This window comes from Nerophis ophidion, linkage group LG08 (genome assembly GCF_033978795.1).
Source record: "Nerophis ophidion isolate RoL-2023_Sa linkage group LG08, RoL_Noph_v1.0, whole genome shotgun sequence".
NCBI lineage: Eukaryota > Metazoa > Chordata > Actinopteri > Syngnathiformes > Syngnathidae > Nerophis > Nerophis ophidion.
The window spans coordinates 65,228,233-65,255,306 of NC_084618.1; the positions used below are offsets into that span (position 1 = coordinate 65,228,233).

Sequence of the window (27,074 nt, forward strand, 5' to 3'; positions counted from 1 at the left end):
CGCTGCACCCACGAGAGAACAAAACATCACCACGATGCCAGCAAAGCGTCACAGAAGAGTCCGAGCAGACAGAAGTACAGGTCGAAGAATTTGACAAGATGACGTGGAAAATAGCCCAAGCAATGCAGGCAGGGACATTTCGCTACACACCAGAGTCAATCTGGGAGCCTGGACGTCTCCAAGCTCCACTAGACTCCTCTTGGCTCGATGAGGTCCCATCTCGCGCCGCTCGCTCGCGACAGCGAGGGCGGAAGTCACGGAGGAAGACTTCGCTTCGCGATAGAGACGCGCCAGCCCCGCCATCTCCCTTTCATGGACACAGCCACCTTCAACCCGTCCAGGACTCACCCTACATGTCTGGTAATGGTTGTTTTTGTTCCTATATTCACTCCTCCGGCTCGCCTGGTAGTCATAGGTACTGCAGTCGTGACGTCACTCCTCCGACGTCTCCGGAAGATAGTGGAGACAAGGAATTTTTTTTAAAACATGCACTTCCTCAGTCGTCCACAGGGGACTCTATCAGACTCCTTAAGGACATTTGTTTCCAGTCCCAATATAAGTCTTCGTGTTCTGAAACCCCACCACCTGTGACTTTGGCTCCTCCCACCCAGTCTACCTCTTTCTGTTCATATATATATATATATATATATATATATATATATATATATATATATACACACAGTCCTGGGTTCAAATCCAGGCTCAGGATCTTTCTGTGTGGAGTTTGCATGTTCTCCCCGTGAATGCGTGGGTTCCCTCCGGGTACTCCGGCTTCCTCCCACTTCCAAAGACATGCACCTGGGGATAGGTTGATTGGCAACACTAAATTGGCCCTAGTGTGTGAATGTGAGTCTGAATGTTGTCTGTCTATCTGTGTTGGCCCTGCGATGAGGTGGCGACTTGTCCAGAGTGTACCCCGCCTTCCGCCCGATTGTAGCTGAGATAGGCGCCAGCGCCCCCCGTGACCCCAAAAGGGAATAAGCGGTAGAAAATGGATGGATGGATATACACACACACACATTTTCTACTGCTTGTCCCTTTTGGAGTCGTGGGGGATGCTGGAGGTGCACGTGGGCGGAAGGTGGTTGTACACCCTGGACAAGTTGCTACATCATCACAGGCCATTCACACACTAGGGCCAATTTAGTGTTGCCAATCAACCTATCCCCAGGTGCATGTCTTTGGAGGTGGGAGGATGCCGGAGTATCCTTAGGTTAGGGAGAACATGCAAACTCCACACAGAAAGATGCCGAGCCCCGGATTGAAATCTGGACTACCTGAGTTGAGCGCTGTCTCTCATACCTGTCCCTGATTAGGAATCTGGGCACACCTGTTCCGAGTTGGCCAATCAGGCGTCTTTATATGTCCTACTGACAGGGCTTGTTTGTTGTAAAAAGCGTGTGTTTTATGGTAACCGTTTGTTTGCTAATCCTTACCATGCAGGTTATGCTTGCCGTGCACTTTGCAAATAGAGACTCTTCTTACCTGCACCTCGTCTCCTGTCCCTCCATCTTGGGGTCACAACTACCGCAGCGATGCGTGAGCGGGACGTTTTTGATTGGCACATCCATATTGGGTGTGCCGAATAAATCGCACACTCAATAGCCTCATTTGGTGTACCAAAAATGTTGATGCTCTTTTTTTTTTTTTTTTTTCACACTGATTCAACTCCTCCTATGGAGGAAATAGGGAGGTGAACGTGTGACAATATGTCAAAAGTGACAGCAACAATTTACATGCTTAGTAGCTTTGAAACTGAATGAGCTCTGCCTCCCAGGTAAAAAAAAAAAAAGCTTGCAATTGGGTCACCTATTGTTTCCAGTAACTGCATTTGTTGTCATGACTGTCACGTCACGTCTAAAACCTATTTGGTAGTCTAGAAAATCCAATAAAACTTGTTTTGCCGTTCCTTAAATTCACAACATATGAACACGGAGTTGCTTTTGATTTATAAATGCATATAACATTGTCAATTTGTCATGTGAGCATTTTTTTTTAGTTGTCTTGATTTGGAAAAAAAAAAAAAATACACAATCATAAAACAAGTAAGTAGCCAATTAAGGAGAGGGAAATCCAATATTATCAAGTTGGTCAAAAATGTAGCCTGGGCTACATTTAATTAAAAAATAAAAAATGTGTGTAAGAAAACGCATGGACGGATGATATTTTCAATGTAGTTTGGAAGTGGAAGCCAGCTGACGTATGGAGGCGTTTTTTTTCTCGAGGAGCTGAGCTCATATAAAGCAGGGAGGAGAAAGGATGAAGCTAGATTGACGAATACTGGCTCGCAAGCGCACACACGCATGCACACGCGCACACAGACAGGTGCCTTAAAGGTAAGACCGACCGTCTTATATTATTCAATGTTGTTTTTACTTGAGTATATTTAGCATATTTTTTCACTATTGATTCCAATGAACCTTCCGTAAGTTTATGAGAAGCCAACCTAATTTAACACACATTGGAAAAAAATTTTTTTTTTTAATTTTGTTAAATTGTGCGGCGTGGCTGAGATGGTAGAGCGACAGTGCTAGCAACTTGAGGTCCGATTCCGGCCTCTGCTATCATAGTCACTGATGTTGTGTCCTTGGGCAAGACACTTTAGCCACCCTGCTCCCAGTGCCAACCACACTGGTTTAAATGCATCTTAAAATATGTGGATAATGGGTTTCTAGAGAAAAAGCCCTGCCTGTGTAAATCAAATTCACTATTTGAATTGTTTGTTTTTATTAGATGAAGAGGCTTGCATTCGCCTTTGCTTTGTGCCACTTTGTAGTTGATGTCTACTCGACTAGTTCGATTGGTAAGAATTGCTTTTAGCCACCGCCATCTTTCCACATGTACAAGTCTGACCTTGTCCCTCGTTTTCCTCAGACTGGTGTTATCATGACCCAGCTTGTGGTAAGTTACCACTACCTTGTCTCTGCTGCTGGCCTTTTCTGCCGCCTGGCCCTCTTAAAACCTCTCCTTTCTGCCTCCAGATGACAGAACATGGCCGGTTTTATTTGGAGATTTTTGCAATGGCAGCAGACAGTCGCCCATAAACATCGTGACTGCTGATGCCACGGAAAACGCAAGCCTGACTGAGCTTACTTTCACAAACATCGACAACACCGGCATCCTGGCAAACATAACCAACACTGGCCGGACAGGTGAGGATTGTGATATGACCTTGAACGCCATTGCTATTCAGCTTTTTCTGATTAATTCTTCTTACTTTGTGTCTTTCAGTCAGAGTGAATTTTAATAGAGGGGTGCAGGTTTCAGGAGGGGGTCTCTCCGAGCCCTACGACAGCCTGCAGTTCCACTTGCACTGGGGCAACCGCTCAACTGTTGGTGGCTCTGAGCACACCGTCAATGGGAGACGCTACCCAATGGAGGTGCGTCCACATGTTAAATGTTGAAATAGTTCTTTGTAACAGACAAATGTTCACCTTTGCACTCCCCGGCCCCACAGCTGCACATCGTCAACATCAAGTCCAGATTTAATCTGAACACAAGTCTCGCCCTCGAAGACCCGACGGGAGCTGCTGCTCTTGGCTTTTTCATTGAGGTGAGCCCTTTTTTTTCCCAAATGTGATTTTGTGATTTAGCATCCCAATCTGAATCCCCCCCGTCTTGTATTTTCACATTTTTAGGCAGATAGTAGCGTTAATACTAGCCAACCTTGGCGCGACCTCATCGGCTACCTGTCTCAAATCCCACTTGCTGGTAAGTCGATGCTGAAGCCAAACTTTCAACTTTTGTAAAGCTGACACTTTTATTCTCTCCGCATCAGGTGACCTTGTCAACATTACCAGCGATATCCCACTGAGTGGCCTACTGGAAGGTGTGGACTTCTCAAGATATTATCGTTACCTCGGCTCGCTGACCACGCCCACCTGCAGAGAAATCGTCGTCTGGACCGTCTTTAAGGATACCATCAGAATCAGCCCTGAGATGGTGGGTTTCTTTTTTGTGGCCTTTTTTTGTGATATGATCAGACTTCCAAAGTGTCCATAATTCCACCAACAGATTGACCTCTTTAGCACGGAGCTGCGCATCGACAATACAACTGATTCGCCGCTCATGGTAAACGTCTTCAGGAACATCCTGCCGGATCTGCCAGTCACCACCCAGCCTGTGAGGGAAGAGACGGACAACTCAGTGAAATCTTGCGCCTCTCTGGCTCTGTTGGCTCTCAGCCTGGTATTGAGCAGCTGTTAGAACCGTCCCCAGTTATACTTTTGCAGATCTTTTGCCACCCTTTAATCATCCAATTGCTATACTTTTGTATATGTGCATGTAACCTAGTCTACCTTAAAATAAGAGTCAGATTGTCATTAAGACTGATGTAGTTAAAGGACGTCAAACTGACACCAACACCTCGCAAATATTCTTAAAGTTGCCAAATATTGTCATTTATCTTTGTTTGTCTTAAGTTGTAATAACAGCTGCCACATAATATTTTGTTAATTATTTTAATGGATGCAATTTGTAGGTGCAGCTCAATTTGTTCAGTGTTCAATTTGTGAGTGTTAGAGGCTCATTCCTGCTAAATGTGGGTGATGTGGTCCAATAAGTATCATCAAACATGTGACACTTTACTGAGTGCCAGTTGTGGCCAGTTGTGGCCAGATACCACTACCCTGCCATTGTGTGTGGATGTACTATATGGCGGCTTTTTAAAGTTCACACCAATGTTTATTTTTTTTCCAACTCTTTTATTATAAATTGTTGGTATTTTTATGACGTCCATATAACTGTGATCTTTTCGTGGTGTATGTATAATAAATATATATATATATACATACATACACACATCTATACATGTACACACACACACATATATATAAATATATATATATATATGTGTGTGTATATATATATATATATATATATATATATATATATATATATGTGTGTGTATATATGTATGTGTGGTTCCCTCAATCATCTCCTGATGATTGAGGGAACCCCTCATGAAACAGTTCTGTAGAGATGTAGTCTTGTGATTTTTTCCCACACATACATATTGCGCTCTACCATGGTATTCTCTGGATAATCCAATCAAGACATATATATATATATATATATGTGTGTGTGTGTGTGTATACTGTATACACAAAAATACATTTTGTGTGTGTATGAATTTAAAATAATATAATAAACAATTACAAAAAACTTTGACAAAAGATTTCCAAGCAACCAACTTCATAATTAAAACAATGTGCACACCCACTTTTAACTTCCAGTCACTAATTGACTTTATAAATATCGTCCAAAAAAAAACTGTGCTCACCTTTTGTGGGATTTTCCCAAAACCAGCCTATATGTGGTTTTTGGGTAATGAATAATCAGGAATTTCCAATAAAAATGTTCCTGATACCAGAGTGCAATTGGAAAAGAAAGCCAATAGATTTATCGGTGACCACATTTATGGCGTCAAAAATGAAAGAGCTAAGAGAAGAAAAAGCTTCGAGATGAGACGGATCAATGAAAGCAGCTACGTCATTCACAGTGAGGCATGCTGGGAACAAGGAAGTAGAGGGGAATGCTGAAGTGGATCCCCCCAGCACCTACAGCACATAGCCTCCACTTAGTAGATTGACTGTCCCCAATAATCTAAGTGTCCTACATAGTCCTGGGTTTCGGTTGCCCTTGTGCCCACCTAGGTGCTGGAATGCTAAGAGACCATTTTTCCAGTTTAGCCTCTTTCTCGGGCGTCATCAGGGGCTGGTAAGGAGCCAGCCAATCACAGTGGAGGACTATCAACCAGTTGGTCTTCCAGCCACACCCAGTACACCGCATCAGACAGTCTGTCGAGGACGGTGCAGGGTCCAAACCATTGGCTCATTAGCTTGGGCGACAGCCCCTTCTTCCACTCTAGGCAATAGACCCACACCTGTGCACCTCTTCAGTGTGTCGTAAACTCTTTTCTGACCGCAGCTGGCCAATTTGAAGCTCTGTCGGGCCAAGTGATGCACCTGTAGCAGTCGATCTCCAAGTCTTCTGTAGTAGTCTAGGCCAAGTCTTTCTCCACCTCTGGCTCTGGTGGAGGCCCAGTAAGTCAACAGGCGTACAAAGTTCTTATCCGAACATTAGGGCTACTCGGGTGCACTTCGTTGACTCCGTTACATCCACAAGACCAAGGGCAGGTGCAGATTCTGTTATGGTTGGAGGGAGTTGACGGTACAGACACAAGGGGGCGGTATAGCTCTATGATTGATTATATATACAAACAATATAAATAATAATAATCAATAACGATTGTAGCTGAGATAGGCGCCAGCGCCCCCCGCGACCCCGAAAGGGAATAAGCGGTAGAAAATGGATGGATGGAATAGTATAAACAAAACAAAAGAATGGAGTGTGACTAATCCATGAGGGGTATATGTGTGTTTGACTATGTGTGTAATTAAAGTTGCGTATTACCGTGATGTGTTGGGCGAGGGGAGGAAAAAGGCAGGAAGGCAGTACGTGGGACAGGCAGAGGATCCAGGGCGAAAGAGAGGCGTTAGAGTCCGTGTCCATGCGAAGGGTCGAGGATGGAGAGTGGCAGTCCAAAGTCCAAAGGGGAAGTCGAGGCGCACAGCTCGATCACGCAGGGACGACGGCAGATTGCTGGGAAGGATGACAAGGAAGAACAATGAAACACGGAGGGTGGAATGCAGAGAGAGCATAAAGCTGGGTTATCGGCTTACAGTACGGAAGACTAAGTTCCGGCGAGGATCCTTGGGTCCACTAGTCTACATACCGCTCGCCCTCATCATTCGCAGTTGTGTTGATTGCTGATCGCCCACAGCCTTGCCGGCATGTGGGCGTGATGCGGGCAGCGCAAGCAGAGGCGTGTCAGCGGAAGTGCTGGCAGACCCAGCTGCCGGGGAAAAGATGGTTCGAGACCGCGCCGTGACAGGACCAAGTCTTTCTGCTGGCGGCTGGTAATGATGGCGAGCTGGGTGTACAGTAAGAATGGTAATTGATAAGATTTTTCTGGTTCCGTTTTCTTTGGTTTCTTATCCATTCTTATTTAAACAAAAAAAATGAAGGGAACAGAAAGATCGATTAGAATACATTTTGTTTAGTTTAAAGGTAACAAAATAAAATAAATAAATAATTATTCTTCTGTAGAATTTAACCAAATAAAACATGTAGGAATTACAAAAGAATGGACAAGCGGTAGTAAATGGATGGATGGATGAGATGTAACATTTAGTAAAAAAAAATTAAACTTTTAACAATCTTTGTCATGGTGAACTCAAAAAAATGGAATATCGTGCACAAGTTTGTGCAGCTTGTGAAAACTTGTATGTGAAAATCTCAGAAAACTTGGGGTTTTCAAAAAACTGTAAGCCGTGATCATCAAAATTAGAATAAATAAATGCTTGACATTTCTCACAATGCATGTCATGAGTTTGTATCACTTATTAGTTTCAGAATTGAAGTTGAATTGCTGGCATGAATGGACATGTACGCGATATTCTACTTCCAGTTCAGTTTCAGTTTATTTCGAACATGCATACGATACAATGTAATGCATCGCATATTTCCAGTTGTTTCATTACTGTACGTCCGAAAAGAAGTGGTAAGAAGCAGAGCTAATTTAATCCTACCCCTTTATAGCAATGTTATCCCATTTCCTTGTTCTTTATTTGTAACAGAACAGTGAATAATTAAATAATAAATACATAGATATATTGTAAGCATTCAAACAAATATTAAATACATGAATAATCATTATCTACTACAAGTGTTCACATATTTGTACTGTGTGAAAACTTGTAGTTTGAACAGTCTCTTAAAGTGAATCATATTGGTGCTTTGTTTGATATTTTTGGTTAATCCGTTCCTTAATTTAATTCCACATACGGGTGTGCCAAAATTCTTAAGTGTTGTACATGCATACAAATGTTTCAAATTAGACTCTCCTCTAAGGTTATATTTGTCCTCTTTTGTTGAAAATAATTATTGTAATTGTAGTTTGCTTTGTTCATAATTTTAGCTGTTTGCAAATGCACCAAATTGTTGAATTTCAATATTTGTGATTCAATAAATAAAGGGTTTGTATGTTCTCTATATCCAACATTTTGTACTAATATAACTGATCTTTTTGTAACACGGTTTTAATGAGCGAAGTGCACATTTCTAGTTGTTTCCCTATATTTCTACACAATAACTCAGATACGGTAACACTAGCAATCAGTAAAGAATATGACGTGATTTTTGGTCTGGGACATGTTTTTGTGCATGATTGAAGGGTTTCTTGCTACTTTATGTTGTATATTTTGTATGAGGTTTCCAGTTCATTTTATCATCCTACCCAAAAATGTGTTTTCTTTTACCCTTTCAGTGTCAACTATCTGTATTTGTGTATGACTTTCCCTTCTACTATTACCAAATAGCATTATTTTAGTTTAAATGACATTCAAATTTAGTCGTTTTTTGTCAAACCATCTTTTTAATTTGTTAATTTTTTTTTGTTATTATTTGCATTAGCGTTTGTGTGTTCCCTCCTGAACAAAACATAGTTGTATCATCGGCAAATATTACTCACTTTAAGTCCTTAGAGATTGAACAACTTTGGTCCCAGTATCGATCCCTGAGGTGCGCCACAAGATAGTTTCGGCTCTGTAAACGTGTGTTCGTCTAGTTTCATGTGTTGCCTCCTGTTGGTTAAGTAGCTTCTTACCCAGTTCAAAACCAACCCTCTGATTTCATATCATTCTAACTTGTTTCTAAAGATATTATGATTAATTGTGTCAAATACTTTTGTTAAATCTATAAATACTGCTGCTGCACACTGTTTACTAATTGGTAATATCTTATTTTATAATTTGATTAATGCCATTGATGTTGAAATGTTGGCTCTGTATCCTGTTTTGGTTGTCTGTGAGTGTTTAATTTTTATTCATGAATTCGTCTAATCTGTTGCTAAACAATTTTGCAATTATTTTAGAAAATTGTGGAAAACAGGTTTGTAGTTTGTAAACTGGTGTTTGTCACCAGTCTTATAAATTGGTATGACTTTTTCTTTTCATCCGGGAATTTGCTTGTTCAAAATAATAGGTTGCAGTTATATGTTAAAAGTTCTGAAATCTCTTCAATAACTTTTTCTATTGTTTCGATATCAATTCTGTTACAATCAGTTAAGGTCTTGGATTTTAAATTTTTTCACAATATTGATCATTCCCTCTTTTGACACACCTTCGAGGAACATCGAGTGTGGATTTCTATCTATGATGTCATTCAAGTCCTCAACTGACTTAGGATCTGGAATATTTTCCTCCAGATTTGGTCCAATGTTCACAAAGTACTTAATGAAACTTTCAAGTACTTCGTTCATATAGTGGCAGGAGGTCTATGCTCTTATATCATCCGTTTGTGTTTCTGATGTTTCCCATTTGTTTTCATGCTGTTTTTTTTTTTAGCTTTTGGTTCTGGACCATTTGGGACCAGCTGCTGGGTCTCTGCCACACCAGAGTCCATTTGGAGAGACTGGAGGAGATGCGGATGAAGAGACAGGACTGTGGAGCTGGCGCAGAGCACCGGGACGAACAAGCGTCACAGTGTCTTGGCTGAATGAACATGTATTGGACACCTCGGTCTCCTTAAACGCATCCTCGCTCATCCATGCAGACTGGACACTTGCCGAGAGTTAGTGGGCGGCCGAGGCTGGAGTTGGCTCTCCTGGTTGCTTTGTTGGGTCTGCTCCTTTCTCAGGCCATGCACCCTCAACCCCAGCAGACGATGGCGTGGAACACCGCAGAGGCCACGAGAGTGTACATAGGTGTTGAAATTATGTTTTTGTTTGGTTACTTGCATTCAGGAGATGATTTAAGTTGACCCCTGAACAGTAAAGACTGGTGAAAAATGAAAAAAAACAAGTCTGTGCAGTCAGCAAAATGACTAACCTGACTTTGACAGGCAAAACAGTGAAGCTTATTAATACATACTTAAGATGCATGATGTCATAAGAGTCTCCCCGGACTTGCCGTCATCAGCATAAATCGTACATTTGCACAACAGAGTTCATATGATGTAATTGATGATTTTGTGTAAAAGAAGGCTGGAAAAGTCAAGTTTTAGATTCTACTTCACACCTGTTGGAAATGTTCATGCCATTAAATAGGGCTGAAAAACATGGGTTAAAAAATCTGCTACAGTTTGAGTACAAAATTTATATTATGTTAATTATCTGCTGTTTCTCTGTGTACAAAACATGTGGGATATCATACCTGGAACTGTTCAGATGCTATTAAGATAATGCAAAACAAAACTTGTTTACTGCAGGATTCTTTATTATGTATAGTGTGTTTTCTTGCATGCTTTTTTTTAGATCCTGTGATCTAGGATTTGCCCAGCAGGCACAAGACCTTAAGACAACGTTGAGTTCTTAGGTCCTGACATTGAGCCACTCAAACCTAACGTCGAAACAACATTTTTTTTGACGATGTTTAATCAATGTGGGGTCCTGACTTTGATTTTACCACCGAAATGTGATTATTTCCCAACCGATATCATACAACACAAACATAACATTGAAACAACATGCTTTTTGAAGACTCAATGTCAGGTTGTGACGTTGATTTAACCATTGAAATTTGGTCATTTTAACAACGTGGATGCAACTTTAGACACCAACATTGTCTCTATATTGCAACATTATTTCAAAGGCATTTTTAAAGGACATGTATGAATAATCAACATTGTATCCATGTCTTAATTGTGCCTGCTGGGTGTGCAATGTAAATTGGTGTTTATATACTGTATTTCATTTATATTTCATCTATCTGTCTTGTTTTTTCTCTGTTCTTGTTACTGTTTTAGGTTATATAATAAAATATTACCAATATTATCATTTCTTATATTGTTGTGTTGGTAGGCTGGGTTTCACCCGGGGCCTAATTCTACCCAAAACGGCCTCTATGGAGGCGCACAAGATTATATTGACATTTAAATGGAACAAAGACATGTATGCAATTAGCCTGATGACACTAATAAATTGTTTAATAAATTGACAAGAAAAAAAGATTTGGAGTTTAGGATGCATATAGGAGATGGATGTAAAAAAAAAAAGTTAGAATTGATAATAAATGAGTTAGCCCAACAATTGCAAATTATGACATATCACAGTTGATGTATGACATTCCAGATATGGATATGCAATTATTAAAGAATAGAAGTTGAAATATTTTTTCAAATGGAAAAATGTATTCAGGAAAAGTATGCTTATTATGTTGTATAGTATATACTTACTGTATGTATGGAGGTTACGTTGTGTCTTTATTACACAAAATGTAGGTAAGGGAGTTTTTTGCGTCTGAGTTTTGTGAACTGCATTTCTTTTTTTACAACAAATTATGCTGACAATTTTATTGAAAAAAAATCAATGTTTTAAAATTCAGCCTAAAAAAATGTATGTATTAAAATTCTGCATAAAAAACAACTCAGTGTGTAAAAATTCAGTGCTGAAAAATACAATGTCGAGCGATTTGCTGTAAATTAAGACCGAAACAATCGATCCTGTCTCAAAACCAGACAATGAGGTGTCAAGCTTGAAGTCATGTAGCACGGGTCTTGCAAAACAGCTTAAAGAAGGCAGTTAACTGGTTTACCTTGGCAATACAGCATCATTAGCATTTTAATGATTCCAGTGGGTAAAATCTTCCCTTTTGATTGACATACGAAGCTCTGCTTCATGTAGATGGGGCACGAACAGAGTGGGAGGGGCTTGTTTAGTGTCAGACAGAGGCAGATTTCTACAGCAAAGTTCTGCAGAACAGTGATATAATATTAGCTATGTGGATGTGTTTTGTATCTTTGTTGTTTTTGCTTGATTATAAAATATGTTTATCAAGGAGGTGGTTTGCAGTAGAGGAGCAACACTCAGATGTTCTCAATATTCAGAGTTTTATTGTTCATATTGGATTTTGTACTCCCACATTCAATAAATTTATGTACGGACCCATTACCTCCCTGCTTGGGACTCATCATCAAGGGTTGGAATTGGGCGTTAAATCTCCAAAAATGATTACCGGTCGCGGCCACTGCTGCTGCCCACTGCTCACCTTACCTCCCAGGGGGTGATCAAGGGTGATGGGTCAAATGCAGAGAATAATTTTGTCACACCTAGTGTGTGTGACAATCATTGGTACTTTAGCTTTAAAATATAATTCAGTAAATTAACTCAAGTTAAAGGCCTACTGAAACCCACTACTATCCACCACGCAGTCTTATATTTTATATATCAATGATGAAATATTAACATTGCAACACATGCCAATACGGCCGATTTAGTTTACTAAATTGCAATTTTAAATTTCGCGCGGAAGTACGATGCTAAAACGTCGCGGTATGATGACGCTTGCGCGTGATGTCACGCATTGTAGAGGACATTTTTGTCCAGCACCGTTCACAGCTACAAGTCGTCTCTTTTCATCGCATAATTCCACAGTATTATGGACATCTGTGTTGCTGAATCTTTTGCAATTTGTTAAATTAATAATGGAGACGTCAAAGAAGAAAGATGTAGGTGGGAAGTGGTGTATTGCGGCCGCCTTTAGCAGCACAAACACAGCCGGTGTTTCCTTGTTTCCTTGTTTACATTCCTGAAAGTTAACGGTGAAGCTTTAATCTGGAACAGAGTGGTCAAGCAAACATGGTTCCGACAACATGTCTACCAGAAGGTTTAGGTGAGAAAATGGTGGTAATAAGTCGTCTCTTATCCTAGATATGAGCGGAGAGCTTGCGTCATTCCTCCTGCACCACCTGTCAAAGAGGCAGCTGCGGACTCTCTTGCCTCCTCCCACCGGCCGCCCCCGACCGTCGGATGATTCCATCGTGGAGGAAGCATAGTCTGTCTTCGCCTCGTCGAGAAACGTGGCTTCCCTCGGATCACTGGCGGTCACCACACCCGTAGCCACACCCTTCCGACCTTCAGGTTGTACAGGGACGACCATGTAATCCCACTAAAAAACTAGTAACACAATAAGCAGATAAGGGATTTTCCAGAATTATCCTAGTGAATTTGTCTAATAACATCTGAATCGCTCTGCCGTTTGGTTTTTTTTTCTTTTCTAGTCCTTCACTCTCACTTTCCACATCCACAAATCTTTCATCCTCGCTCAAATTGATGGGGAAATCGTCACTTTCTCGGTGCTGGTGGCCATGATTGTAGACAATGTGCGGATGTGAGGAGTTCCACAACCCGTGACGTCACGCGCATATCGTCTGCTACTTCCGGTACAGGCAAGGCTTTTTTATTAGCGACCAAAAGTTGCAAACTTTATCGTCGATGTTCTCTACTAAATCCTTTCGGCAAAAATATGGCAATATCGCGAAATGATCAAGTATGACACATAGAATGGACCTGCTATCCCCATTTAAATAAGAAAATCTAATTTCAGTAGGCCTTTAATTCTGTTTTTAAAATGGTCTGTTTAGGTTGTACAGAATGTGGGATTTGTTATATTAACTATGAGCAATAAAACACTGAATATTTAAAATACATGAACGTTACTCCTCTACTTCCCAGACCATCTCCTTGATGATACACTGTATTGCCAAAAGTATTTGGCCACCCATCCAAATGATGACAATCAGGTGTCCTAATCACTTGGTGTATAAAATGAAGCACTCAGGCATGGAGACTGTTTCTACAAACATTTGTGAAAGAATGGGCCACTCTCAGTGATTTCCATCGTGCAACGGTCATAGGACGCCACCTGTGCAACAAATCCAGTCGCGACTTCAAACTTGACACCTCATTGTCTGGTTTTGAGACGGGATTGATTGCTTCGTTCTTAATTTACTGGAAGTGAATACCCAGAATCCCTTGCAGCACTAACTCTTCTGGGACGCTACAATATACACCCCCGCTATCACCAAACTCCAACCCCACCTCAACCCCCCCCCCCCCCCCCAACTCCCGAATTCGAAGGTCTTAAGGTTGGCAAGTATGATGTACAAACCCCGTTTCCATATGAGTTTGGAAATTGTGTTAAATGCAAATATAAACGGAATACAATGATTTGCAAATCTTTTTCAACCCATATTCAGTTGAATGCACTACAAAGACAGGATATTTGATGATCAAACTCATAAACTTTATTTTTTTTTTCAAATAAAAATAATTAACTTAGAATTTCATGGCTGCAACACGTGCCAAAGTAGTTGGGAAAGGACATGTTCACCACTGTGTTACATCACATTTTCTTTTAACAACACTCAATAAACGTTTGGGAACTGAGGAAACTAATTGTTGAAGCTTTGAAAGTGGAATTCTTTCCCATTCTTGTTTTATGTAGCGCTTCAGTCGTTCAACAGTCCGGGGTCTCCGCTGTTGTATTTTATGCTTCATAATGCGCCACACATTTTCGATGGGAGACAGATCTGGACTCCAGGCGGACCAGGAAAGTATCCGCACTCTTTTACTACGAAGCCACGCTGTTGTAAAACATGGCTTGGCATTGTTTTGCTAAAATAAGCAGGGGCGTCCATGATAACGTTGCTTGGATGACAACATATGTTGCTCCAAAACCTGTATGGACCATTCAGCATTAATGGTGCCTTCACAAATGTGTAAGTTACCCATGCCTTGGGCACTAATACACCCCCATACCATCACAGATGCTGGCTTTTGAACTTTGCGCCTATAACAATCCGGATGGTTATTTTCCTCTTTGTTCCGGAGGACACCACGTCCACAGTTTCCAAATATAATTTGAAATGTGAACTCGTCAGACCACAGAACACTCTACCACTTTGCATCAGTCCAACTTAGATGAGCTCAGGTCCAGCGAAGCCGGCGGCGTTCCTTGATGTTGTTGATAAATGGCTTTCGCTTTGCATAGTAGAGTTTTAACTTGCACTTACAGATGTAGCGACCAACTGTAGTTACTGACATTGGTTTTATGAAGTGCTCCTGAGCCCATGTGGTGATATCCTTTACACACTGATGTCGGTTTTTGATGCACTACCGCCTGAGGGATCAAAAGTCCGTAATATCATCGCTTATGTGCAGTGATTTCTCCAGATTCTCTGAACCTTTTGATGATTTTCCGGATTGTAGATGGTAAAATCCCTAAATTCCTTGCAATTGCTCGTTGAGAAATGTTGTTCAAAAACCGTTCGACAATTTGCTTACAAATTGGTGACCCTCGCCCCATCCTTGTTTGTGAATTACTTAGCATTTCATGGTTGCTGCTTTTATACCCTATCATGGCACCCAATTTTTCCCAATTAGCCTGCACACCTGTGGGATGTTCCAAATAAGTGTTTGATGAGCATTCCTCAACTTTATCAGTATTTATTGCCACCTTTCCCAACTTCTTTGTCACGTGTTGGTGGCATCGAATTCTAAAGTCATTGATTATTTGCAAAAAAAAATGTTTATCAGTTTTAACTTCAAATATGTTGTCTTTGTAGCATATTCAACTGAATATGGGTTAAAAATGATTTGCAAATCATTGTATTCCGTTTATATTTACATCTAACACAATTTCCCAATTCATATTGAAACGGGGTTTGTAAACAGGGGTCGCCGGAGTACTCCTCCTCCTTCCCAGGTCCACAACCAGCTCCTTGGTCTTCATCACATGGAGCTGGAGATGGTTCTTTCCACACCATGTGACAAAGTCCTCCACCAGTGCCCTGTATTCCTCATCATCACCATCCTCAATACACCCCCATATCGCAGAGTCAACAGAAAACTTCGGAAGGTGGCAGGACTCTGACTTATAGTGGAAATCGGTGGTGTAGATGGTGAAGAAAAAAGGGGGAGAGTACTGTGCCCTGTGGGGCCCCGGTGTTGCTGACCAGTCTGTCAGACACACAGTCCTGCAGTCGCACCTACTGTGGTCTGTCAGTCAGGTAATCAACAACCCAGGATACCAAGGCAGCCTCCACGTGCATCGTCTCTAACTTCACACCCAGTAGCCCAGGCCGTATGTTATCGAACACACAGGAGAAGTTAAAAAAACATGACCCTCACACTGCTCACAGGCTTGTGTAGGTGGGTGTGGGCTCGGTTCAGCAGGCAGATGACTGCGTCCTCCACTCCCAGTCGGGGCTGGTAGGCGAACTGGAGTGGGTCCAGGTGGGGCTTGATCGTCTGGCGGCGTTGTACCAGGACCAACCTCTCCATGGTCTTCATTAATGGGAGGTTGGAGCCACCGGCCTGTAGTCCTTCGACGTGCCGGGTCGCGTGCATTTTGGGATGGGGACCATGCATGAGGTTTTCCACTGTGTGGGGACTTTCTGCAGCCTATGGCTCATGTTGAAGATGTGCTGGAGCACACCACACAGCTGTGGGGCGCAGGCTTTGAGCACCCTGGGACTCTCACTGTCAGGACCTGCGGCCTTGCCTGCGTGTAACTTATTTAGCTGTGTGTTCACCTGTTCTGCAGACAGACACACTGGGGAGATCTCAGGTAGTTGAGGGAGGGGGGCGGGGGGGGGGGGGGGGGGGTCGCCAAGCTGAGGGTGAGGTGTTAAGTGGGGGGAGGTAGTCATTGGAGTTGGGGGGCTGTGAGGAGGGGGAGGGGTGGATTGGTTCGCTGAAATTGTCAGGGGGGTCGGCTGGCAGGTTTCGGGAGGGGGCAGGAGCTTGTCAGAGCCATTGTGTCAAACCTGTTAAAGAACTGGTTGAGCTCATTGGCCCTCTCTTTGTCTCCGTCCAACCCACTAACCCCTGATGGTTTGAGGCCGGTGATGGTCTGCATACCTCTCCAAACCGCCGCCCTTCTTGTTGTCCTTCAGCTTCCCTTACAGCTTCCTCCTGTGGTTCTCCTTGGCCTCCCTGAGTTTGGTAACGAAGGGAAATAATGATAAATAAGTTAGTGAAAGAGAAGGTGTGTAGCAGTGGAGGATATTATTAGTGATTCCCAAAGCCCAAAAAAAGTCTGCGGGCTATAGAGCATTTTCCGTTCGGGCTCCAGTACTCTGGAATGCCCTCCCGGTAACAGTTCGCGATGCCACCTCAGTAGAAGCATTTAAGTCTCACCTTAAAACTCATTTGTATACTCTAGCCTTTAAATAGACTCCCTTTTTAGACCAGTTGATCTGCCGTTTCTTTTCTTTTTCTTCTATGTCCCACTCTCCCGTGTGGAGGGGGTCCGGTCCGATCCGGTGGCCATGTACTGCTCGCCTGTGTATCGGCTGGGGACATCTCTGCGCTGCTGGTCCGCCTACGCTTGGGATGGTTTCCTGCTGGCTCCGCTGTGAACGGGACTCTCGCTGCTGTGTCTTGGATCCTCTTTGGACTGGACTCTCGCGACTGTGTTGTATCCATTGTGGATTGAACTTTCAGTATCATGTTAGATCCGCTCGACATCCATTGCTTTCCTCCTCTCTAAGGTTCTCATAGTCATCATTGTCACCGACGTCCCACTGGGTCATTATTGTCACCAATGTCCCACTGGGTGTGAGTTTTCCTACCGAGGATGTCGTGGTGGTTTGTGCAGCCCTTTGAGACACTAGTGATTTAGGGCTATATAAGTAAACATTGATTGCTTGATTGAAGATGGCATTCGGAACATATAGGGTAGAAAACAATAAAAACATTTAAAGCGAAGACATGGTTAAATACAATAATTTAGAGTTGGGTACCATCTCGTTTCACACTCCAGTTCAGAAGCTGGCAGTAATGCACACCAGAAGGTTGTTTGCCAACTGCCATTATCAATCAATCAATCATACAATCAAAGTTTATTTATATAACCCCTAATCACAAATGTCTCAAAGGACTGCACAAGCCACAACGACATTCTCTGCTCAGGGCAAGAAAAAACCCAACCCATTGGGCGCAATGAGAAACCTTGACGGGACCGCAGATGTGGGGATCCCCCCCTTCAAATGAGAGAGTTGGGTCGAAGATAATACCCAAATTCTTTACCGAGTCGCTTCGTGTAATTGTTTGGTTGTCAAATGTTAAAGGCCTACTGAAATTAGATTTTCTTATTCAAACAGGGATAGCAGGTCCATTCTATGTGTCATACTTGATAATTTCGCGATATTGCCATATTTTTGCTGAAAGGATTTAGTAGAGAACATCCACGATAAAGTTCTCAACTTTCGGTGCTAAGAGAAAAGCCCTGCCTCTACCGGAAGTCGCAGACGATGACGTCATATGTTGATGGCTCCTCGCATATTCACATTGATTTTAATGGGAGCCTCCAACAAAAACAGCTATTCGGACGCAGAAAATGACAATTTCCCCATTAATTTGAGCCAGGATGAAAGATTCATGTTTGAAGATATTGATAGCGACGGACTAGAAAAAAAAAAAAAAAAAGGTAAAAAAAAGATAAAATGCGATTGCATTGGGACGGATTCTGATGTTTTTAGACACATTTACTTGGATAATTCTGGGAAATCCCTTATCTTTCTATTGTGTTGCTAGTGTTTTAGTGAGTTTAACAGTACCTGATAGTCGGAGGTGTGTGTCCACGGCCGGGTGTCTTGACGCCGCAGTGTCTCAGGTAAGTTGACGGAAGCTATGGACGGCACAAGCTCAGCTGATATCCGGTAAGAAGCGACTTTTTACCACATTTTTCTCACCGAAACCTGCTGGTTGACATTCGGTTGGGATCCATGTTCGCTGTGATCCATAGTAAAGTTTCACCTCCGTGAATTTTACACAAGGAATCCCCATGTGTTTGTGTGGCTAAAGGCTAAAGCTTCCCAACTCCATCTTTCTACTTTGACTTCTCCAATATTAATTGAACAAATTGCAAACAATTCAGCAACACAGATGTCCAGAATACTGTGTAATTATGCCGTTAAAGCAGACGACTTTTAGCTGTGTGTGTGCGCAGCGCTCATATTTGCTAACAGCCCGTGACGTCAAGCGTCCACGTCATCATTACGCGACATTTTCAAGAAAAAACTCCCGGGAAATTCAAAACTGCAATTTAGTAAACGAAAAAGACCGTATTGGCATGTGTTGCAATGTTAATATTTCATCATTGATATATAAACTATCAGACTGCGTGGTGGGTAGTAGTGGGTTTCAGTAGGCCTTTAAGGTGGTATTATTAAATAGGTGTCAGTGCCTAGCAGGACCGATAATCAGCATTTCCGTTTTCTTAGTGCTGGATTGCAAAAAGTTGCTGGAAATCTATTGTTTGATTTCATTAAGGCACGCCTTTAGTTGATTACAATCCGGCGTGTTTGTCAGTTTTAAGGGCATGTAGAGTTGCATGTCTTCAGCATAACAGTGAAAGCTAACATCTTATTTGCATATGATGTCACCTAGCGGCAGCATGTAGATGCCGAAGAGTGCAGGGCCAAGAGCCGAACCCTGTGGAACTCCACACGTTACCATAACAAACTCCGAGGTCACATAGTTATGGGAGACGCACTGCACAAAGAAAGAAAAAGAAGAAGTGGCTCCGCCCTCACGACAACAAAAACTGGGCTCTGCATCAGAAAAGTGGTTAACAAAGAGCAGAACAGGCAAGGCAAGCTGCAGACAGACGTATGACACGTATGATGTCATACTCAAGGCCCGGGGGAACTCTAGTTTTGACAGAAGAACAAAAAGTAATGCATGCAATTGCACATTCTTTCAACTTTAATATTATCTAATCATTATGCAGTTTATTGGTAAAAAAAATATATATAATTAAGTGTAGGCAACTGAGGTGATTGTAAGTTTATATTCGTACCGCATATTTATAGGGCTGCAATGAAAATGAGTTTGACATACGCTGGGAAAGTAATAACCTACAGCTCAACATTTAGAGTCAATATTATTTGAAAAAAAAGCAAAAAAAACAAATGGGTCACCTTTTGTTACCAACAACTAATCCAGATGACGCATACGCCGTCATGTCTGGCTGTAAAACATATTTGGTAGTCAAAAAAAAACAAAAAGATTTTTTTTTTACCCGTTTGGTAGTTGTGTACTGCAGACAGGCTCCTGGGGAAGTTTCTTGGTGGTTGTGCAGCAGGCATTTCCACAAAACATCTACTGAACCAAAATGATGTGGATTTCTCATTTGCTGCTTGGAATTATGTTCTGTAATCTCTTAAAAAAGATTATGGCTCCTCTGCTGCTGTTTGGAAGTATATAATACGCAATAATAAAAAAGAATGTTGCCAAAAACAAAAGAGGAATGCACAAATATCTTAGATTTATCCTGTTATATGTATGTTTATTTACATATTTTTTTGTTCGCAAATAAAATATGTTCATTTTGAGCAAGAGAAAAAAAAAAAGATTTACATCTCTTGCTTTGGAATCTGCAAGTCATGTGGCTGGCAACAACGACAAGAAGTCTGTGAAAAAGAACAAAAGGTGTATCGATAGATGAAATCTTTGTCAGTGTTGGTGAGAGGTCAGAGCCAAGTGTCAGGTAAAGGCGTTTTTTTCAAGGAGCTGAGCTCATAAAAAGCTGGGAGGAGGAAGGATGAAACTAGTTTGAAGAGGACAGGAGCCTTAAAGGTAAGACTTACCTGCTTGTATTATTCAATGGTATCTAGTCCAGTCATTTTTTTGAGTATATATTTGCTTAATTAACTCCATCTTTGGGTTAATGAAAAACTAATCTAATTTAATACAAAATAAATAAAGAAATAAAATATTTATTTATTGTATTTTTGTTTTTTGTTAGATGAAGTGGCTTGCATTTGCCTTTGCATTGTGCCTCTTTGTGGTTGATGTCTACTCGGCCGTCGACAATATTGGTAAGAATTGCTTCTAGCCGCCGCCATCTTTCCACATGTAAAACATTTTTAAGTCTGGCATTGTCCTTCCTTTTTCCTCAGACTGGTGTTATCATGACACAGCTTGCGGTAAGTTACCACCACCTCGTCTCCCCCGCTGGTTTTTTCTGCCGCCTGGCCCACTCAGAACCTCTCCTTTCTGCCTCCAGATGACAGAACATGGCCGGTAATCGCTGCAAATTTTTGCAATGGCAGCAGACAGTCGCCCATAAACATCGCGACTGCTGATACCACAGAAGATGCAAGCCTGACCGGGTTTACTTTCACAAACTTCGGCAACACCACCGCCCTGGCGGACATAACCAACACTGGCAAGACAGGTGAATATTGTGATATGACCTTGAACGTTATTGCTATTCAGTTTTGTCGACAAATTCTTCTTACTTTTTTGTCTTCCAGTCAAAGTGAACATAAAAAAAGGGGTGCGGGTTTCAGGGGGGGGTCTCTCCGAGCCCTACGACAGCCTGCAGTTCCACTTGCACTGGGGCAACCTCTCAACTCACGGTGGCTCCGAGCACACCGTCAATGGGAAACGCTACCCAATGGAGGTGCGTCCACATGTTAAATGTTGAAATAGTTCTTTGAAACAGACAAATGTTCACCTTTGCACTCCCCGGCCCCACAGCTGCACATCGTCAATGTCAAGTCCCGTTTTAATCTGAACACAAGTCTCGCCCTCGAAGACTCGACTGGCCTTGCAGCTCTTGGCTTTTTCATTGAGGTGAGAGCCCTTTTTTTCTCTTGTGTGCAAAGGTTCAGGGGTAGAGTGGTTGTCTCCCACAATGAAGGTTGCGGGTTCGATCCTCAAGTGCCAGTTGTTCTTGATGCTGCGCCATCAGTATGGGGTCGTTGAATACCTTATAGCAGTGGTTGTCAAATAGGGGCATGCGTACCCCTGGGGGTACTTGAAGGTATGCCAAAGGGTACGTGAGATTATTTTGAAATATTCTAAAAATAGCAACAGTTCAAAAATCCTTTATAAATATATTTATTGAATAATACTTCAACAAAATATGAGTGTAAGTTCATAAACAGTGAAAAGAAATGCAACAATGCAATATTCAGTGTTGACAGCAAGATTTTTTGTGGACATGTTCCATAAAAATTGATGTTAAAGATTTATGTTTTTGTGAAGAAATGTTTAGAATTAAGTTCATGAATCCAGATGGATCTCTATTACAATCCAAAGAGGGCACTTTAAGTTGATGATTACTTCTATGTGTAGAAATCTTTATTTATAATTGAATCATTTGTTTATTTTTCAACAAGTTTTTAGTTATTTTTATACCTTTTTTTCCAAATACTTCAAGAAAGACCACTACAAATGAGCAATATTTTGCATTGTTATACACCTTAATAAATCAGAAACTGAAGACATAGTGCTTTAATTTACTTCTTTATCTCCTTTTTTTTTTAAAACCAAAAATGCTTTGCTCTGATTAGGGGGTACTTGAATGAAAAAAATGTTCACAGGGGGTACATCACTGAAAAAAGGTTGAGAACCACTGGAATACCTTATAGCAGTGGTTCTCAAATAGGGGTATGCGTACCCCTGGGGGTACTTGAAGGTATGCCAAAGGGTAGGTGAGATTTTCTAAAAATATTCTAAAAATAGTAATAATTCAAAAATTCTTTATGAATATATTTTTTGAATAATACTTCAACAAAATATGAATGTAAGTACATAAACTGTGAAAAGAAATGCAACAATGCAATATTCAGTGTTGACTGCTAGATTTATGGTGGACCATGAATTGATTAACGTGGACCCCGACTTAAACAAGTTGAAAAACTTATTGGGTATTACCATTTAGTGGTCAATTGTACGGAATATGTACTGTACAGTGCAATCTACTGATAAAAGTTTCAATCAATCAATCAAAGACATGTTCCATAAATATTGAAGTTAAAAATTTATTTTTTGTGAAAAAATTTTTAGAATTGGGGCTTCACAGTGGCAGAAGGGTTAGTGTGTCTGCCTCACAATACGAAGTTCCTGCAGTCCTGGGTTCAAATCCAGGCTCGGGATCTTTCTGTGTGGAGTTTGCATGTTCTCCCCGTGAATGCGTGGGTTCCCTCCGGGTACTCCGGCTTCCTCCCACTTCCAAAGATATGCACCTGGGGATAGGTTGATTGGCAACACTAAATTGGCCCTAGTGTGTGAATGTGAGTGTGAATGTTGTCTGTCTATCTGTGTTGGCCCTGCGATGAGGTGGCGACTTGTCCAGGGTGTACCCCGCCTTCTGCCTGATTGTAGCTGAGATAGGCGCCAGCGCCCCCCGCGACTCCAAAAGGGAATAAGCGGTAGAAAATAGAAAAAAAATTAAGTTCATGAATCCAGATGGATCTCTATTACAATCCCCAAAGAGGTCACTTTAAATTGAGGATTAAAGTTAAAGTACCAATGATTGTCACACACACACTAGGTTTGGCGAAATTTGTCATGTGCATTTGACCCATCCCCTTGCTCACCCCCTGGGAAGTGAGGGGATCAGTGGGCAGCAGCGGTGCCACGCCCGGGAATCATCTTTGGTGATTTAAACCCCAATTCCAACCCTTAATGCTGAGTCTTTGGAATGAGTCAGCCGGGGTTTGAACTCCCAACCTACCGGTCTCAGGGCGCTCTAACCACTAGGCCACTGAGTAGGTTGTGTAGAAATCTTTATTTATAATTGAATGACTTGTTTTTTTTTTGTCAACAAGTTTTTTGTTATTTTCATATCTTTTTTTCCACATAGTACAAGAAAGACCACTACAAATGAGCAATATTTTGCACTGTTATACAATTTAATAAATCAGAAACTGATGACATAGTGCTGTATTTTACTTCTTTATCTCTTTTTTTCAACCAAAAATGCTTTGCTCTGATTAGGGGGTACTTGAATTAAATCAATTTTCACAGGGGGTACATCACTGAAAAAAAGGTTGAGAACCACTGCCTTATAGGAACGTGCTTAACAAGTAGAATCCACTGACCAATTTACAATGTTTTTTTCACGTCCTAATCTGAATCTCCCTGTCTTGTATATTCACATTTTTAGGCAGACAGTAGCGTTAATACTAGCCAACATTGGCGCAACCTCATCGGCTACCTGGGTCAAATCCCACTTGCTGGTAAGTCGATGTTAAAGCCAAACTCCAAACTTTCGTAAAGCTGACACATTTATTTCCTCCCCATCAGATAACCATGTCAACATTACCCACGAAATCTCACTGAGTGGCCTACTGGACGGGGTGGACTTCACAAAATATTATCGTTACCTCGGCTCGCTGACCACGCCCACCTGCAACGAAGCCGTCATCTGGACCGTCTTTAAGGATACCATCAGAATCAGCCCTGAGATGGTGGGTTTCTTTTTTGTGGCTTTTTTGTGTGATATGATCAGACTTCCAAAGTGTCCATATTTCCACCAACAGATTGACCGTTTTAGCACACAGCTGCGCATCAACAATACAACTGATTCGCCGCTCATGGTAAACGTCTTCAGGAGCGTCCAGCCAGCTCTGTCAGTCACCACCCAGCCTGTGAGGGAAGAGACGGGCGACTCAGTGAAATCTTGCGCCTCTCTGGCTCTGTTGGCTCTCAGCCTGGTATTGAGCAGCAGTTAGAGTGGCCCCCATTTATGCTTTTGCAGTTCCTTCGCCGCCCTTTGATCATCTTTTGTTTGTGTATGTGTATGTAACTTAATCTAGCTTAAAATAACAGTCAAATCATTTTACTGAATACACTGTCTCATTAGGACTGATGTGCTTAAAGGACATCAAACTGAGACCAACACCTTGCAGATATTGCTTCTTTAAGTTGCCAAATATTGACAACAGCTCTTCATTTTTGTAATTTTTACTCTAAGTTGACTAATCATGTTGATTATGAAAGTTGGCTTCCACCCTGGCACACCCAGTTATTGCCATTATTTTTATGGACAGAATTTGGTGTCCAGTTTGTGGGTGTTAGGAGTTCTCTCCATCCATCCTTTTTCCACCGCTTATTCCCCTTTGGGGTCGCGGGGGGCGCTGGTGCCTATCTCAGCTACAATCGGGTGTTAGGAGTTCATCCCGGCTAAATGTGGGGATGTGGTCCTAAATGCCTCATCAAGCTTCACCTGGATCAAATGGCATTGTTGGTATTTGACCTGATACAACCTGCTCATTGTCCTTGTGGTTAGAGTGTCCGCCCTGAAATCGTTGGGTCGTGAGTTCAAACCCCGGCTGAGTCATACCAAAGATTGCTGCCCTTACCTCCCTGGGGGTGAACAAGGGCAAATGCAGAGGTTAATTTCACCACACCTAGTGTGTGTGTGACTATTATTGGTAGTTTTTAAGCTTTATTTAACTGCAGACATGCACATAACTGTGATTTTTTTCTTGTATATGTGTATGTATGTATATATGTATGTATGTGTGTGTGAACTTAAAAATTCATAAATAAAGGGAAAACAATACTTTGATGAAGGCGTTCCAAATGAGCAACATGAATGAAATTAAGACTGTTTGACTCTGTCTATACATACTATCAATAAAATCTGCTCACCTTCTATGTGATTGCCCCAAAACCAGCCTATTTGTGCTTTTTGGGTAATGATTAAACGTTTATTTTTTTGAGTAAATGGTTGTACTATAGCGCTTTTCTACCTTTTTAAGGGTCTCAAAGTGCTTTGACACTATTTCCACATTCACCCATTCACACACACAGATAGTGGGAGCTTCCATGCACGGCGCTAAACAGGAGCCATCAGTAGCAAGGGTGAAGTGTCTTGCTCAAGGACACAACGGACGTGACTAGGATGGTAGAAGGTGGGGATTGAACCAATAACCCTCAGATTGCTGGCACAGCCACTCTCCCAACTTCGCCACGCCGTCAACCAACAGATGTTTTTGTCTCCATCCTGTGTTTGGCTGTGGAATAGTGGGCGGGGCCAATTGATCACATGACCGGACACGTTTTTCTCGTTGAACTGCTCTATAATGTTGGCAGTGACAGCTTTTATCTTGAGGGTCTCTATTACGATATGAATCAGTCTCCAACCTGCCTTGCAAGTGAGGGTCGGCTATGTGTGACTGAGCAAACACACGAAGGCTACAAACGTATCTTAAGATCGCTTTTGGAGAACAAACTAACTCAATGACAGCCCGTGTAACAGCTGATTAACATTTCTGCCATCACTATGTCAAGAATGCTCAAGTTTCGTTTTTGACACATGAACATTGTTTGGCTTGCGTGTTGTTTTTATATTTATTTTTTGGGAAAATAAGCAAAGTATGTTTTTCACGGCGTCAAAAAATGCGCCTCCTTAACTTCGTCATGAACCAGGTGCTCCTTGGAAGCGATGAGGAGTTTTCTATTTAATTGATTGGAAACTTCATTAAAGAGACTGTATGTGTGTAACATTAAAAAAAACCTAATCTGTATGTATTTTAATGTCCTGGATTGCATGTGGTTTTACTATCTTTTTTAAACTTTGTATATGTCTTGTGGATTGAAAGTGTGTCTTCTTAATTTAGTCCTAAACCTTTGGAGTGAATAATGATAAGCTTCGTGGCGCAGTGGTAGAGTGGCCGTGAGCAACCCGAGGGTCCCTAGTTTAATCCCCACCTAGTGGGTGCTGGTTAGCGCCTTGCATGGCAGCTCCCTCCATCAGTGTGTGAATGTGTGTGTGAATGGGTAAATGTGGAAGTAGTGTCAAAGCGCTTTGAGTACCTTGAAGGTAGAAAAGCGCTATACAAGTACAACCCATTTATTTAATTAACTGACTGCTCACAAAATTTGGTGGTTCTAATTTATTATTTTAATTTGCGTAGCTGGGAACGGCTCCAGCGCACCCCTTGACCCTGAGAGGGATAAGCAGTAGAAAATTGTTAAAGAGGAACATTATCACAATTTCAGAAGGGTCAAAACTAATAAAAATCAGTTTCCAGTGGCTTATTTTATTTTTCGAAGTTTTTTTCAAAATGTTACCCATCATGGAATATCCCGAAAAAAGGCTTTAAAGTGCCTGAATTTCGCTATCTGTAAATCCATCCGTCCATTTTCCTGTGACGTCACTGCGTGATGCCAAAACAGACAAACATGGCGGATAGAACAGAAAGATATAGCGACATTAACTCGGATTTCAGCGGCTTAAGCGATTCAACAGATTACGAATGTATTGAAACGGTAGGTTGGAGGGTGGAGGCAGATAGCGCAAACGAAATTGAAGAAGAAACTGAAGTTATTGAGCGAATAGCTATTGAAGCTATTCGGCAATCGCCTTCTAACCAACGATTGCATCTTTTGACCACTGGTGCAACTTAAATATGTCGATTGGTAAGTGTTTGTTTGGCATTAAATATGGGTGGAGGGAAAGGCTGGATGAAAATATAGCTACAAA

The 27,074-nt window shown here is 41.7% G+C and overlaps 2 protein-coding genes and 1 long non-coding RNA gene across 4 annotated transcripts; 2 read left to right on the forward strand and 1 right to left on the reverse strand.

The window, feature by feature from the left end:
* The first annotated feature begins 2,220 nt into the window (after positions 1–2,220).
* Positions 2,221–4,731, forward strand: LOC133558195 (carbonic anhydrase 4-like). Of its 2 annotated transcripts, none has more exons than XM_061909396.1 (9): positions 2,221–2,336; positions 2,734–2,803; positions 2,875–2,901; positions 2,982–3,152; positions 3,232–3,380; positions 3,458–3,553; positions 3,639–3,711; positions 3,779–3,942; positions 4,029–4,211. In XM_061909396.1, the coding sequence occupies exons 1-9, from the start codon at positions 2,304–2,306 to the stop codon at positions 4,056–4,058; spliced, it is 813 nt and encodes a 270-aa protein (XP_061765380.1). In that variant the 5' UTR covers positions 2,221–2,303; the 3' UTR covers positions 4,059–4,211. The 2 variants fall into 2 exon arrangements, with proteins under 2 accessions (XP_061765380.1, XP_061765379.1); XM_061909395.1 differs by having other exon boundaries at positions 2,223–2,336; positions 4,015–4,731.
* A 1,643-nt stretch (positions 4,732–6,374) lies between these two features.
* On the reverse strand, positions 6,375–20,313 carry LOC133558197 (uncharacterized). Its single transcript, XR_009807910.1, has 4 exons — positions 19,869–20,313; positions 16,703–16,777; positions 6,684–6,934; positions 6,375–6,603 (listed from the first exon to the last, which is right to left on the reverse strand). It is a non-coding gene; the product is annotated as an uncharacterized LOC133558197 (long non-coding RNA).
* Positions 20,308–25,259, forward strand: ca15b (carbonic anhydrase XVb). The gene is made up of 9 exons (XM_061909397.1): positions 20,308–20,425; positions 20,595–20,667; positions 20,749–20,775; positions 20,856–21,026; positions 21,106–21,254; positions 21,332–21,427; positions 23,748–23,820; positions 23,888–24,051; positions 24,124–25,259. Exons 2-9 carry the CDS (start codon positions 20,595–20,597, stop codon positions 24,313–24,315), a joined length of 945 nt encoding a protein of 314 aa, XP_061765381.1. The 5' UTR covers positions 20,308–20,425; the 3' UTR covers positions 24,316–25,259.
* The last annotated feature ends 1,815 nt before the right edge of the window (positions 25,260–27,074 follow it).